General features: G+C 33.0%; 1 protein-coding gene across 4 annotated transcripts in view; it reads right to left on the bottom strand.

The window, feature by feature from the left end:
* The window catches only part of LOC107454343 (serine/threonine-protein phosphatase PGAM5, mitochondrial), a 40,529-nt gene extending 24,625 nt beyond the window's left edge, over positions 1–15,904 (bottom strand). Inside the window, exons 1-3 of one of the 4 annotated variants that reach the window (XM_016071505.3) lie at positions 15,750–15,904; positions 13,952–14,133; positions 9,061–9,227 (exon numbers count right to left, since the gene is read on the bottom strand). In XM_016071505.3, coding sequence (XP_015926991.1) covers positions 9,061–9,227; positions 13,952–14,106 — 322 coding nt within the window. In that variant the 5' untranslated portion in view covers positions 14,107–14,133; positions 15,750–15,904. Of the gene's footprint in view, positions 1–9,060; positions 9,228–13,951; positions 14,134–15,440 lie in introns of all 4 variants that reach the window. The other 3 variants (XM_071178513.1, XM_016071506.4, XM_071178514.1) reach the window with 3 other exon arrangements.

Here is a 15,904-nt window from a genome sequence, read left to right as displayed (position 1 = left end):
CGGATAATCGGTTCTCTACTGTAACTTGTTTTTAAGTTATACATTTCAAATGCCTCTCATTAAGAGGAAAAGTTATACGGCTACGTTTAAGCTCTCAGCAGTTAAAAGAGCTGAAGAAATCGTTAATCAGGGTGCTGCTCGAGAATTCGATGTTGATGAACGGTGCATCCAGAGGTGGAAGTAGGAAAACGAAATATTATCTCAACTATCCAAGACTAAGCATGCTCAGTGTAATGACATTGTATGATGGCATGGATTAAAGTCAAAGGGTTGTCCCGTTCCACAGTCTGGATTTGCATACAAGTGAAATTGATTGCCTGCTAGATTTCAAAGGAGAACCAAATTGGTGTTTCAAATTTATGACTGTAGAAGAAATGGGAACAAAATCTGTGGCCATAAGCCACGAAAAAATATCCTTTACCTGTGTGTTAGGATGCTCTGCAACTGGGTAAAAGCTTACCTTGTTGCTAATTTTCAAGAGGAAAACTTTACGGAAAGGTAATTTTCCTCAAGACGTGATAATTAGAGCAAATGAAAAGGGGTGTATGTGCAAGGATATAATGCTACAGTGGCTGGACTTGGGTATCGGAAGCACAAAGGTGTTTTTCTCCAACCACACGGATTATTGACCCTCGACTCGCTGCACTCCCATAAATTATTTTCGGATCACTTTCGTTGTACTGTGAAGTGATGTCAATATCAGCAACTTCGAATCGGAGTTGTTTTTATGTGTGAGCGTTCATTTTTCTACCTAGCTTATTCGGAAGAATTTACGGGAATCATTGCTTCTAAAAAAGGAATGAATTATGCCTTCTGCACGTTTTGTTCTGTGGATTTTTCAATCATGCATAAAGGCAAAGGTGACATATCTGCTCACGTTTCAAGACAGAAACATGTAGATAATCAGAGGATATGACCAGAAAATAAAAAAATTGATTTTTCTGTGAAAAAAATTTACAATTCCGCGATCCGCGCTCTTTACATCATTTATTGTGGAACATAACATTCCCATCAATGTTGCCGACCATGTTGGTCTCCTACTGCAGAATATTTTCCCAGATAGCAAGATTGCAAAAGAGTATAGCTGTGCGAGGACAAAAACAGCGATTGTTGGGGAAATGGCTAGATCCAACAAATCGGAAATTACTGATCTGCTAAAAAGCAACGTGTTTTCAATTTCTACTGATGGAAGCAACAAGGGAAGCAGCAAATTGTTTCCAATTGTTGCTACTTTCTATGATGAAAAGAAAACACTGACATGTTTGATATCTGCGCCTGTTTTGGAGGGAGATGCCACTGGAGTAAATATATCTAAACTCATTTTAGATACTTTAACTTCTAGTGAAATACCTTTGGCAAATCGTTTAGCTTTAGGTGTGGATAATGCTCCTGTGATGACAGGGGAAAAAAATAGAGTGGCAGGAATCTTTACTAAAGACATTTCAGACTTATTTGAGCAAGGATGCCTATGCCATCTCTTAAACTTGGCAGATGAAAAGGGGGCAAAGTGCTTGCCAATAAATATAGAGGAATATATTGCGGACATATTTTTTTATTTAGAAAAGAGTAAAAAGCGCAAGGAGCGTCTTAAAAAATTCCAAGAATTGCATAATACTGAAATATGAAAAATGTTGCTACTTGATGGTTGTCGATTGGACGTTGTCTGTCAAGAATTTTACAACAATGGGAACCACTTACTTCTTTTTTTAAACTACAAAAATCTTGTGAATTCACAAGATTTTCATGCTTATTTTTTGGATCTTGATATTAAAATTCTTAAAAACAATAAAATTTTTATTGGTGTTTATGATAAATGAAAAGTTTTTTAATTTATTTTGTTTTTGGTCAAATATTAAGATTTAAATTTATTTGTAACAACCGAACAGATTTTTTATCAGCTGTTGGGAATTTAAAAATTAGTCTGAAGAAAAATAAATTTCCTTTTAATTTCAATAATTTTGATATCTTGATTAAAAATATTTTAAACACTTTATATTAGTTTGGCCGCATTGAAGCCTGCATAAACAGGCCTATGCGATGAGCACTAAGGATTTCATTTTCCAAAGCAGATGGCAGCACTTGGATTTTTATTGCTCATTGATTAAATGTTTTACTTTTCCGGAATTCCTTCACAGGTGTCAGCACTTGAATTTTTTTCTCTTACTGATTCAGAATTTTTGATATTGTCACTTTTATTAACTGAAACTCTGCTACTTTAGATTTATTTATATTGTGCTTTAAGGAGACATTTCATTCAAATTTTGATTTAAAATTTGTACCTTTTAGGTGTGATTCTTTTTCAAATTTATAGATATTAATTTGTGGTAAAAGTTTTTTTTTCCTTGTCTTTTCATGAAGGGGCCTCGGGGCACCGTTAAATCCACTAACAATAGAAAGGCTCCTGTGTGTTTGCAGGCAGTGTGTCCCCTGATGAGGTAGTGTTCTGCAAACACACATTTATATATTATATTTTATTTTCAATTATTAAGAATTTATGTCTTATCTCTAGGTTATGGATTTCGCATCTCTTCTACCAATGAGGGAAGGAATCCAGCTTCTGTTGCGAGAGCACTTCTCGTTACCACACGACTTCTTGTTTGCCGACGCGAAAGAAAACGTTGAAAGAAAGTGGCATGTGTAAAAACGAAATAGTGGTTGATTTATGGTAGGAAATTTATTTTATTATTCGATAAATCTTTTTAATTTATTATGGCTGAGCGAGAAAAATACAAACAAGCCCATAAGGAATCTTATTCACTTGAATTTCTATTTATTTCTAGATCGAATCTTGGAGTACATGATGTACGTTGCAACGCACATAAAAATGACTTTAGCAGTGCACATTGTGGTAACCGACAAAACACCAGAAAAACAAAGAATATTTCTGTTCAGCAAAGAACGTGATTTCTTTTTTCCAAACAAGCATTAATGAAGAAGCCGATATAAAAAAAGACAAATGTTGAGTGCATCTTCACAGCTTTTTTTAGTTGAGCATAATTTACCAACCAGTGCAGCTGACCAAACTGGAAAACTTTTTAAAAAGATGCTTCCTGATTCTGATATAGCAAAAGAATTATAGTTGTGGCAGAACTAAGAGCTCTGCTATAGTAAATGAAATGGCCAATAAACTGCAGAATTCAATTGAAAAACGTTGCCTTTGCGATTGACGGGACAACTGACTGACTCAAAACTCCATCCATTAGTGATAAAAAAAAATTTGATTAATTCATTCAAAAAAGTCAAGAGTTGTGTTTTAGGATTTACTAATATAAGAGATGGTTGTACTGGGTTAATATTGGTAATGATGTATTGGTCAAGTTGAGCACTCTAGACATTTCCCTTTCAGAAATGTATTCCATTTGATGCTGATAATGCACCTGTCATGATCCGTGTCAAAAATGGTGCACAAAAGTTTTTGAAAGATGTGAAAATGAATTGATTATTATTGGATGCACTTTTTATCTTAATTTAGCTGCACAGAAATACATTTCTGCAATGAATTTTCCCCATGACCAGGCAGTAATTGACATCTTTCACTATATGGAATTCAGTTCTAAGGGAAAAGAAAGATTCAAAGTCTTTCAACAATTTCAATGATGTTGAAATGAGTAAAATTTTAAAACATGCCCCTACTCAGTGGCTGCCTCTTGGTCGATGCTTAGATCAGTGGGATCCTCTTCTCAGTTTATTTCTCGGTGAAGTAAAAAAAGAAAGTTTACCTACTGGTCTAAAACAGAATAAAACACCCAAATTAGCAGAAAACTCATCCAATCATTTGAACAATGAAAAAAGATCAACAGGGGCCTTCAAATGCCAAGAAAAGAAAAGTAGACTCAACAGNAAAAAAAAAAAAAAAAAAAAAAAAAAAAAAAAAAAAAAAAAAAAAAAAAACATCAGGTGAAGCAGCAAGTAGAAATGATTCTGTAAAAAAATTTTTTATTTAATTTTAAAACATTAATAAGGCATTTTGCTCTTTTACGTTATTTGCCTCCGCAGCCCTCAAAAGAGTAATACACTTTTGCAAACAAGTTCACCTCTAAAACATAATCTGAAGCAAATATTTACAAATCTATTGAAAACCATATTTCTTTACTTTATTGATGGTAATGGTTTAAAAAATTTTGAGTTGATTAAAGTCCCTTTTCAGAATCCTACTGTCCCAAAAAAAAAAAAAAGGTGGTGATCTACGTGTGGCCAATCGCACATTAAGTATATTGGAATCGTTACCAATTGAGGAAAGAAAAGAATTGTATGCCTAAGTCAGGAAGTTTTTTATAGCTTTGTGTGAATATATTGTAAAGAGATTTCCTCTAAATGATGAGATATTGAAGAATGCTGAAGTGACAAAAAAATAAACCCAGTAAAAAAATAAACTTCTGCAAATAAATAGACCCAGTTCTGCTCATGGATGTCTGATGAGACTTTCTAAACACTGTTAATAAATAAATCTAAAGAAGGTAGACATTGTTATGAAAGAGATTTTTTGAAAGAATTTTTAATGAAAACAAAAGGTGCTACTCAAAAGGTGCTACTAAAGCATCTTTGAAAAATAATTTTATTCAATGTAATTCTTTTTCCATAATTTCCAATAAGTTTATATATATATATATAATGCATACACTATTAGGCTGTATGTGGCGTCGCTGCGGTAGCGATTACTATAGGTGAAGCGAACTGAAGTGGTGCAGATCTTCAGAATATAAAAATGACGACATGGATGCGATAATTGCTTTTCTTCCACGTATTTTCTTCAACTGCTAGCTGTATCGAACGAGAGCACGCTGGGCATGTGAAATGATTGTTTAATCTAATAAATGTTTTCTTTAGCTGTTTACTGTCAAGTCTTATTTCTTGAACACAGGATAGTTTCAAAGAGTTCACCAGATGAAACTACATTGTAATTAAACTACTGTAATTTTGCGGAGACACGCCACGGCATTATTGATTTAAAACTTGAAAATTTAAAAGGAAAGTGTATCTAACGGGGCGGCCTACACAGCATTCCTTTTTTTATATATATATAGCATTGTTATAGAAAATTTTGCCTTTTAGAAGCCCCACTGGAAATTTCATCATCATTTTTTCCACCTGACTGGTGCTTTTTATTAATTTTTTCATCCTTAATGTTACTCCAAAGAATGGTCAATGCATATGGAATTTCCCCATCCCCATGTTTCTTAGAATCACATTGTGGAAACCGCTATCTGAAATAGAGAACAAAAGTTTCTCTTTCCCTTCTGCCATAGGAACAGCTGTTGAGTGCAGGGGACAGGCATGGAGTGGAGAAGAATAAATCAGAAAGGAACGAATAAAGAAAATCAGGGTGGTGCCAGTGATGACATTCACTGTGAATCAAACGTTCCCCTGCCAGTTTTTTTCCAGGAATTATGTCTCTTCCACTGGTTATGGTTTTTATCAGTAAGCATCCACTCCCCCTTTTTTTCAACAGCTTGTTAAAAACATGTGAATGCTTGCTGAATGAATGGTGCAATGAGCTTGAGACGACGTAGAATATTCTTATAATTAAATTGTTCAAGAAGAATTTCTAACATTCAACTGAAGGTCAGTGAAGAAGAAGCAATGTGAGAGAATTTTGCACTCTCCTAGGCGGAGTCAGTAAATAAAAAAGAGCTGTTTTCGGAGGTCTAATTTGAGAAGAGAAAGTAGGGGGAGGAAAAGGGGAATATAGAAATGTGTTTTAAATGTTTTAATATATTTCAAATGCCTCCCATTAAGAGGAAAATTTATACGGGTGCGTTTAAGGTCTCGGCAATTAAAAGAGCTGAAGAAATTGGAAATCGGGGTGCTGCTCGAGGATGTCGATGAACGGTGCATCCGGAGGAAGTCAGAAAAGGGTATATTGTCTACACTACCCAAGACTAAGTGTGCTTCGGCGCAATGGCACTGTTGGGTGGCCAGTGCTGAAGGATAACCTGGCGGCATGGGTAAAGGAACAGAGGGACAAAGGGTTGTCCCTCTCTACTGTTCGAATTCGCATGCAAGCGAAATGAATTGCTTCCCAGATGGGAATTCCAGATTTTAAAGGAGGCTCGAATTTGTGCCTCCGATTCATGAAGAGAAAGAACTTGTCTGTGAGGCAAAAAGCCACAGTAGGTCAACGATTGCCTACTGATTGGATTGAAAAAAAAGGCTTCTTTTTTAACTTTTGTATCGAAAAAGATGGAGGAACGTGGACTTAATCACAGACAAATGATAAATATGGATGAGGTTCCGCTTTCCTTTGACTGCCCTCCAAACAGGATTGTGGTAGAAATGGGAACTAAGTCCGTGGTCATAGTAACCACTGGCCACGAAAAAATGTCCTTCACCTGTGTGCTTGGGTATTCCACAACGGGGAAGAAGCTTCCCCGTTGTTGATCTTCAAAAGGAAAAACCATACTGAAAGGTAATTTTCCTCAAAACGTGATAATTAGAGCCAACGAAAAGGGGTGGATGCGCGAGGATATGATGCTGCAGTGGTTGGATTTGGTATATCAGAGGAAAGGTGCTTTTTTCCAGCCACACGGATTATTGATACTCGACTTGCTGCGCTCCCATAAAGTGGACTCTATCAAAGATTTGTGCACAAAAAAAATTGTCCACGGAACTTGCTATTATCCCCGACGGCCTAACAAAGGTACTGCAACCTCTTGACCTTACTGTCAATGGGGTTTTCAAACAAGAAGTGAGGCGGCTGTGGGGGGAGAACTGGATAGAGCGTGGCATCCACTCCTACACTAAACTTGGACACATGCGGCGGGCAAATTATGAGGAGGTCACCGCATGGGTGTCACAAGCGTGGAAAGCTGTGAAAAAAGAAACCGTAATAAATGGTTTCAAGAAACCTGAACTCATATCCGGGGGGAATGAAACCGAAAGTGATGAAAGTGTTAGTGACAGGGATGACCCGGCAATAAACAATGAACTAAGAAACTTATTTTGCTCCGATACAGAGAGCTCAGATTTCTAACCGTTGGATTTATATGTGATATCTGGATATATGATTATATGTGCTTTCTGAATAAATTTAAGTTTTTCTTTGCACAAAATTTGTTTAGATTTATCGCTTAATGCTGATTTAAAAGTACGATTGTTTTATTTTTAACAATTTTAATACTTATTTTAATGTTTTTTGTTACATTGATCATTTAATTCATATTTTAATGATTACTTCAAATTGAAATTAGAAAATGCTTAATATTGACTTAGATGATGATCTCGCTCCAAGGAAGAAACAATTGTTACTTAGTTTGTTGCAGAAAGTGGAAGTGTTAAAAAAGTTAGACAGTGGAACACCAGTTAAAATGCTTTGTGAAGAATATGGCGTTGGAAGCTCAACGATTTAAGACTTAAAAGAACAAAAGGCTGAAATTTTGGATTTTTATGCAAAAAGTGATTCATCTAAACTTATAAAAGACTGAAAAACTTTGCATTGTTTCAAAAATAAAGATTTGGATGAAGTTTTAATGGGATGGATAAGGCAAAGGCATGCAGAAAGGATTCCTTTAAATCAGACAATAATAATGGAACAAGCAAAGGAGTTTCATAAACTCTTAGAACTGGAAACTGGATGTGATTATTCTTCGCGATGGTTTAATAAATTTAAGAAGCGACATGGACTTAAAATTTTAAGAATTTTGGGTGATAAAGCATCTGCAGATATTCAAAACGCAGAATTGTTTGTAGAGGAATTTACGAACATTATGTCTGAAGAAAGGTACTCCAGATTTAGTCTATAATTGCGACGAAACTGGGTTGTTCTGGAAATACATTTCGAGGAAAACGTATGTTGCACCAGAAGAAAGTGCCCCTTCTAGAGTGAAAGATTGCAAAGAACGAATTACTGTTCTTGGACGTAACAATGTGATTGGTACACACAAGTCTAAATTGCCAGTGGGGGGTAAAAGTGTAAAAAAAATCCTAGGGCCCTAAAAAATACCAAGATATTATATATAAGAGCAACAAACGTGCCTGGATGATCCAGGATATTTTTACGAACTGGTTTGATGATCACTTTCTCCCTGCAGCCAAATCTCACTGTAAATCTGTAGGTTTACCAGATGATTCCAAAATATTGCTGGTGTTGGACAATTGTACAGCTCAACCAAGCGCTGAGATGCTTGAAAAGGATAACGTACGGATCATATTTTTACCCCCGAACTGCACATCTTTAATACAACCCATGGAATAAGGAATTTTGAATTCCTTAAAATGTTTCTATAAAGGGGATTTCATCCGAAACTGCCTCAACAACTGCAATTCTGGCGGTACCATCCAAACTTTTCAAAAAAGTTTCAACATAAAAGATGCTTTATGGATCATTGCAAATGCATGACATTCAGTAAAACAAGAAACCCTAATCAATGCGTGGCATCGATTGTGGCCCTCTTCAATTTTCATTGACGGCGAAAGCAACACACAAGAATTTGAGGAATTTCGGATTTCAAGCAAAAATTAAATGATACAAGAACTTTTAGATTATGCCAATTCAAGCAAAATGGAAAATGTTCTAGATAAGAACATAATTGAAGACTGTCTATCAACTGATGAAAACACGCTAATTACCTTGCAATTGACAGACGAAGAAATTATTAACGTAGCTCTCGACAAAGAAAATAGCGAGGAAGATTCTGAAAACGAAAATAGTGAGGAGACTGAAAAAATTTCAATTGAACATATGATAGAGTTAAGCAAAGAATTAATTTAAAAAACATGACATTTTATCTGTATATAAAATTCAGGAAATTTTGTTAAAAGAACAACCTAAACATTTAAAACAATTAAAAGTTAGTAATATGTTTAAATCCATTAATAAAAAGTAATTGCATTTAAAAAAACAAGTATTTATTTATTTTGTCCTATTAAATTTATATCATTAATCGTTAAAATAGTGAATATTCAAAGGTAAGTACATGCATTTGGCATATTTAATAATATATGGGCGCCATATTGGAATTTCCGAAAGAGATCCGAAATTCGGCAGATTCCGAAATACAGAATTACGTCGGTCCAACGAGTACCGGATTTGGGGTCCTATACTGTATAATGATAAATTATTACCTAGATATGTTAGCTTCATTTCTTTATCCGAAGGAGCTTTTGTGTCATACTGTCCATGGCGTATCAATAAAATGTGTCTTGTAGCTGTAGCAGTCAGCGTGCATAACTTTTCATCCTCACGCTGCTTAGATCTTTTCTTAGGTTTCATCAAACAATGAGGTTCACGTCTAAAAAATGATTGAAATTTAAAATAAAAAAGAATACTCAAGAATTAACTTAAACTAAAAAATTAAGTAACCTTAAATACTTGGCTTTACATTTAGAAGCAGTAAAAACATAGTACAAATCTTTAATCTCTTAACAGATGAAGGAGTATTAAGGGTGCACAGTTTTGAGTAAAGGACAACTGGCACAGAAGGTTAACCAACAAATAGTCGCATGCACATTTGCATAATTAAAAATGCTGATAGCAAATATTATAATTTTTATATAAACATTGGTGTTCTAAGCAGTATCAGTCAATTTAGTGATATGCTTGCAAATATCAAAACATAACTTTTTAATCAGATAATATAAAACAAAAGTTTACGAAAACAAATTCTTACAATAAAGAAACTGCAATGCTCACAGAATTGAATTAAATAATAAATATTTTATTTAGTAATATAAACTAATTAAATATTTTAATTTGAAAATTTAAAAGTTAAAAATGATTTAAATTAAAATAACAAAGCAAAGTAAACGGCAGCAACTGTATTGGAAATTTCTCTCTAACTTCAGACATTGGAAATCTCTCGGACATTGGAATTGGAGACTCTGTAAATAATCATAGCTTTGTAAGCATGACAGGTCATTGGATAAGTTATGATTTTATTCACCGTCATCATGTAGTATTAAGCCAGCTTGTTATAAGATATGGGGGAGTAATATGGTTAAAGGATTATTTATAGCAAATATTATATAATTTAATATAGCAAATAATGGTCAGAGTGGTATTTTTTACTTTTATTAAGTAGTACCAGATATTTTATCTTCATATTGAATTGAACATAAGGTTTTATAGCAAAAGGTACATATTTAACTTCACATAAGTTAATAAATGATCTCATTGCAACAATTAAAAAGACTGTCACTTCAGCAATTCATTTATCACAAGTTACAAATTTATTCAAGATGTATCAACACAATGGAACAGCACATTTTATATGTTAGAAAGCTTGAATGAACAGAAGCATGCCGGTTCCATATGTACCACTGAAAAGTGAAATAAATAACTTATAAATCAGTGGATACTTACAGAAAAACTCCTAAATTTTTTAATGTGGGTTTAACAAAATGTCTAATTTCAGTAATATTACTCATGATTAAGACCATGAAACTATATCTCTCTAAAGAAGAAAAGTTTTTAGTGTTGGAACTATTAAAGATGTTATTATACAAAATTTGGAATTTTTGCTCTTTGGTAAACGATGACAGTTATATGATTGCTACAACTTCATATCAGCAGTTCAAAATCAATTTTTTAAATCTTTTTTTGGTAGAAGTAAATGAAATTCAGAGAAAATCACTTTGCTGTTCGGAGAAGGAGATTTTCCTAGTTGAACTCAGGAAAAAGTCTCAAATGTAACATAAGATAAGCGTTCTTCCTTTTGGGACTGTTTCTTTCAAATCAAAAATGAGCCGTATATTCCGACGTATAACGTGCACCCGTAATTTTCCAATACTTTCTTTCAATTTTAAGATATACTCTTTGTATAACGCGCACGAAAATTTGGATTGCACATGTGCAATATCTCATCTTTCAAGATCGTAAATAAAAAGTTTTTTTTTCCCCTATCTTTTGCAAAAATAAAAGAATTGAATTTGACATGTGTGTGAAGGTAGAGTTGAAAGAGTAATAATGTAATTCTGAGAAAAGAGATTGTTGTATTCAGCAGTGCAGGTGTGTGCAAGAATGTTGTTCTCCACATTCCAGAAGTAAGGGGGGAGGGGTATCTGGAATGCTGTCTATTGTGTATGTCTCAAAAGCATTCCACAAATCAGGAGACAAAACGTAATTCCTCTTCTGCCAATCGCACCATTTGATGCTCTGCCTTTGAAAAGTAAACATTGTAAGCTTTAAGAATTCAGTGCAGTTTTTAGTAGTAGACATGGCTCCTATAAAACGAAGCAAACACAGGGCTGGATTTAAATGCAAAGTAATTCAATTTGCGAAAGAAAATGGAAATCGGGCTGCGGCGAGACATTTTGGTATTGGGGAAAGCTCGGTGCGTGAATGGAAGAAATATGAAGAGAAAATAATGGATATGCCTAAGGATAAGTGTGCATTGGGTACAGGACTAACAAAATGGCCAGTGTTAGAGGACAATGTAGAAAACTAGGTTTGGGAAAATCGGCAACATGGCTTGATTGTAACAAGAAACTGTGTTCGCTTGCTTGCTCTAAAATAGGCAAAGATTAACCCACATGAGAGTGAAAATTTCAAGGCTACCGTGAGTTGGTGAAGCCGACTTATGGCTCGAAAAAATTTAGTTCTACGTGAAAAAACCAAAGTATCACAAAAACTACGAAGACTTGGATAGCAAATTGTTAAGTTTTCAAAAATATATTATAGAATTGCGAGAAAAAAAAGGAATATTTACTTTCGCAAAAAGGAAATATGGATGAGATCCCAGTAATGATTGGTAATAAAAAAATTTAAAGGGAGTAAACTCTGTCAACGTAAAAACAACGGGACATGAGTAATCTCATTTCACGGTAGCCCATTCCTGCTTAGCGGATAGAACAAAACTAAAACCAATGGTTATTTTTAAAAGAAAAACTTTTCCCAAATGTAATTTTCCAAAATTTATTTTTGTTCATGTCCACGAAAAAGGCTGGATGGACGAATATGGTGTTAAATTGTGGGTAAAAAATTTCTGGAAAATCCGCCCTGGTTGCGTAAGAGCCTTTTAGTGTGGGACATGTTTAGGTCCCACCTTACAGAGATAATACAAAAAAATTGTTGAAAGAGTGTAACACCCGAAATGGCAGTTATTCCGTGCAGATTGACACCATTAGTTCAGCCATTGGACGTCAGCTTAAACAAACCATTTAAAGTCAATTTAAGAAAAACAGTGGAACACTTGGATCTTGGAGGGCAAGAAAACCTTTACGAAAGGAAGACATATGCATCATGCAAGTTTGGAAACAGCGTGCGAATGGATATTAAAAGCATGGGATGAAATTAAGCCTGAGGTGGTTAGAAAATCATTCAAAAAATTCAGCATTTCAAATAATCTGGACGGATCAGAAGATGAGGGTAACACAGATGAAGACGAAACAGATTGTGATGATGTGCCTGAAGAAATAACGGAAGACGAATATAATGAACTATTTATGTAACAACGAAAATCAATGAAGTATATAGGTAAGAGTATGTTATTTTTTTTAAATAAAAAAGTATTTTTCTACATTTAATTTTTCTTAGTCTATAATTTTTTATATTCGGCGTATACCACGCACCCGTAATTCCAATGTTATTTTTTGTATTAAAAGTGCACGTTATACGCCGGAATATGAATGCAACAAATTTTTGTAACCTTGCTAATTTGGCTCATGATGAAATAGGAAAATAATTTATTTACGAAAATAAATTTTAAACACTATTTTCCAAACCTGTGAGTCTTATTAAATACAGTTTGAAAACAACTTTTAAAATATAGAACTTTTCAACTAGTGATATACTTATTCTAAAATTCTTGTGCTGTTGTATTCCTTGTTGTTGAAACACCAAAGCTTATTCCAGAACTGTACATAACATAGGACACAACAACCATAGTTGGAAAAGTAATGCAATGCATCGTTGCATAAATATATTTTTCATGTTTAAAAATTGAAGTCTTCCATTTGAATTAAAATAAATAAGTCATTTATTCATTAAAACATTTAGTTGATTTACATTATTCCAAAACAGAATAGCCTTAATCTTACAAAGGTAATTGAACCCTATTACTATCATTAAAAATTTTGTAGCTAATTTATCAATGCAAAATGAATTGATAATAACATGAATTAATAATTATGGAAATAAATAACGTAATAATTTATAAAATCAATGGTCTCTGTTAATACAGAAAGGCTTATTACAATAAAGAATGAAATTAATGATAAATACTCAAATTAGTTTTTAAAAAAACTCCTAAAAAACGCAGGTTTATTTACAACACTGGTCGCTGGAAACATTTTCCTTCAACTACATCTTTTTTTTCATCATTAACAAAAGTTACTGTTTCTTTTTTCTAAAAAAGAAAAAGTTGATAGAATTTTTAAAAATCGATGCAAGACTTTTCTAGTTTCAAAAACGATCCAAACAAGTATTATTAATTTCACAAGAATAGCATTTGTGATAGAATCGATAACACAAGACAATACATATCAGAAAACAAAAGATGCTGGATCAAGATTTCACGAGAGCAATGCTGCTCTTAGGGACTTAGCTGATGGAAAATCCTGGGCTAGCCTTCTTGATGGCCAGCAGTGCTCTCCTCTTTCCTTACTTCCCAGGACCGATGGAGTTGCTTGTCTTAGAATAATTACTGGACATGACTACTTGCAGGCCCAACTATTTAAAATTAACCTGGTCAATTCACCTATTTGTGTACTCTGTAACACTTCGCCTATGACTGGGGAGCATCTATTTGATTTCCCCTCTTCCTGACATTCGTTCCTGTGACGACTTTCGCGCCCTCTCCCTTTCTGGAGCTACTTCACTATTGTATTGGATTGCAAGACGCCTTGTTTGAGAAGATGATGGCAGGCATATTTTTTTTTTAAAAAAAATTCCACGATAGAAAATTATACATTTTACTGTAAATGCCCCAATACATAGAACTGAACACAAAATGACAGATTTCACAAAAAATATTAAAAGAAAAATTCCATGTAAAATATTATATGCAATACAGCTTACTTATCCCAATTAGAATTCCATTTCCAAACATTCTTTGCTTCACTAGTTTCTCTCATTGCCAAATCGTCTTGTTTTATTGTATAAAAAACACTTCCAGCAAGGCAACAACCAGCAACTCCATAACACATCTTAGAAACAAAAGAATAACTAGCCATAACACAATTTATAATGTATCATACCGCCTAAAAAATTAAAACAATACTCAAAAAGATATATTGAATTAACAATAAACACTCATATATATATAAAAACCATACAAAGTAACTTTATAGCTGAGTAATTTCTTCAATACGTTTTGATAAAAATAAAATACATAATTAAACAATTTTAAAAAATTTTAATTGATTAAAATACTGAAACAGATAGGGATATTTCTATCAGTGCCTATTTACAATGACTACCATTGTCAAGATGCCACAATCGTTTTTGTACTTTCTAAAATGTTAAAAAAAAAAATGCTATGGTTTGCTTGGAAGTAGTTATGTTGGTCCCCCACTGTGTTGTGTTTAGTAACTCTCACAGGTTATACATACTGACAGGTTATCTCCAAATCTTGGAAACTATTATAACATAGGTGCCAATTACAAATATTTTTCAAAAATATGTTAATTTGAGGGAAAAAATAAAAATTTTTGAAAAATAATTAACTTATTTTCTAAAAAATTTTTCATTTAACTTTTTTATCAATATTTATGTTTAATTTTAAGATGGAATTCCTATCAGACCATAAAATGAAAATATATTTCTTAGTCTAATGAGTGCATAAATCATATAATTACAATATATGTATGTCACATTGTTTATCAAGATTCGCACATACGCAATTTTGAACTAACATTCACAAATTATTCTGAAAAAAAGATTAAATATATATTTTTTAGAAAAAAATACTTTTTAATAACTTAGATGTGTTATATATTTAATAAATGGCATTTGAATACTGAATCTGGTCTAAAATTTAGCCTTCCAACTCAAATTGTTCAATTAGTTGCTTAACAATTAAAATTGCTAAAAAATATTAATTCGGAAACAATGGCTCAAATCTGAACTCCAATATTTTTCATCCATTCTGCATTCTACTAACTAGCATGAGCTACAAAAACTAAATAAAGACTTGAAATTTTGATCATTGGTTGATTTGGTGTTGAATCAACCACTAATATTCCGATACATATTGCCTTTAAACAGAAAATTACAATACATTTAATTGACTTAAAAAATGTGAAAAGGGAAAATTCCCTGCATTTATTTAACTGCGTCAAGTCAGATTAATATACATTTGCAAGATTAATATTAATATATTTGTCAGATTAATATACTCTGCAAAAAAATTGACATGGCAAAAAAGATATATATCAATGTCATTATCACAGTTTCCTTTGACAAGGAAAGAAAAAATAAGAGTACTCGTAAAATAAAAAAAGATAAAATTGATAATTGTTTTTAAAAAAAGGAAGAAAATATCTTTTCAAACGGGCATTGTAATCACTTGAAACAAAATAAATATAGTGATCCTACATGGAAGATCTACTGTAAATACTAGACACATATGAAAATTATTGCTGATTAAGGGCAAAAATACAAATTATTTTAGAAATTTCTTATGGTTTGATGTCACTGTGGTATTTTAAATTGGATGGAACTAGCTGTATCAATTTAAATTTCCAGGTTACATTTTTTTTTATATATATTAAAATTGCTTAAATGTGAACTCATACTAAGCAACATTGAAAATTTTCGTTTTGAAATATATAAAATAATAATTTTAAAAAAAATAACAAGAAATTGGAAAGCTTACAGCACGTTCAAATTTTTATTTGTTTATTTTCAATGTAGATCGGTTACAGTTAGCGGTTATTTTAACCCCCTCTGAACCAGACATACGATAAGGTAACACTTCAACTTTTACTTTGATCGATTTACTCGGAAGCCCTTCTCCCTTTCCTCTCCTCT

The sequence above is a fragment of the Parasteatoda tepidariorum genome, chromosome 3 (assembly GCF_043381705.1).
Source record: "Parasteatoda tepidariorum isolate YZ-2023 chromosome 3, CAS_Ptep_4.0, whole genome shotgun sequence".
Classification (NCBI taxonomy): domain Eukaryota; kingdom Metazoa; phylum Arthropoda; class Arachnida; order Araneae; family Theridiidae; genus Parasteatoda; species Parasteatoda tepidariorum.
This window is presented reverse-complemented; position numbering and strand designations above follow the sequence as displayed.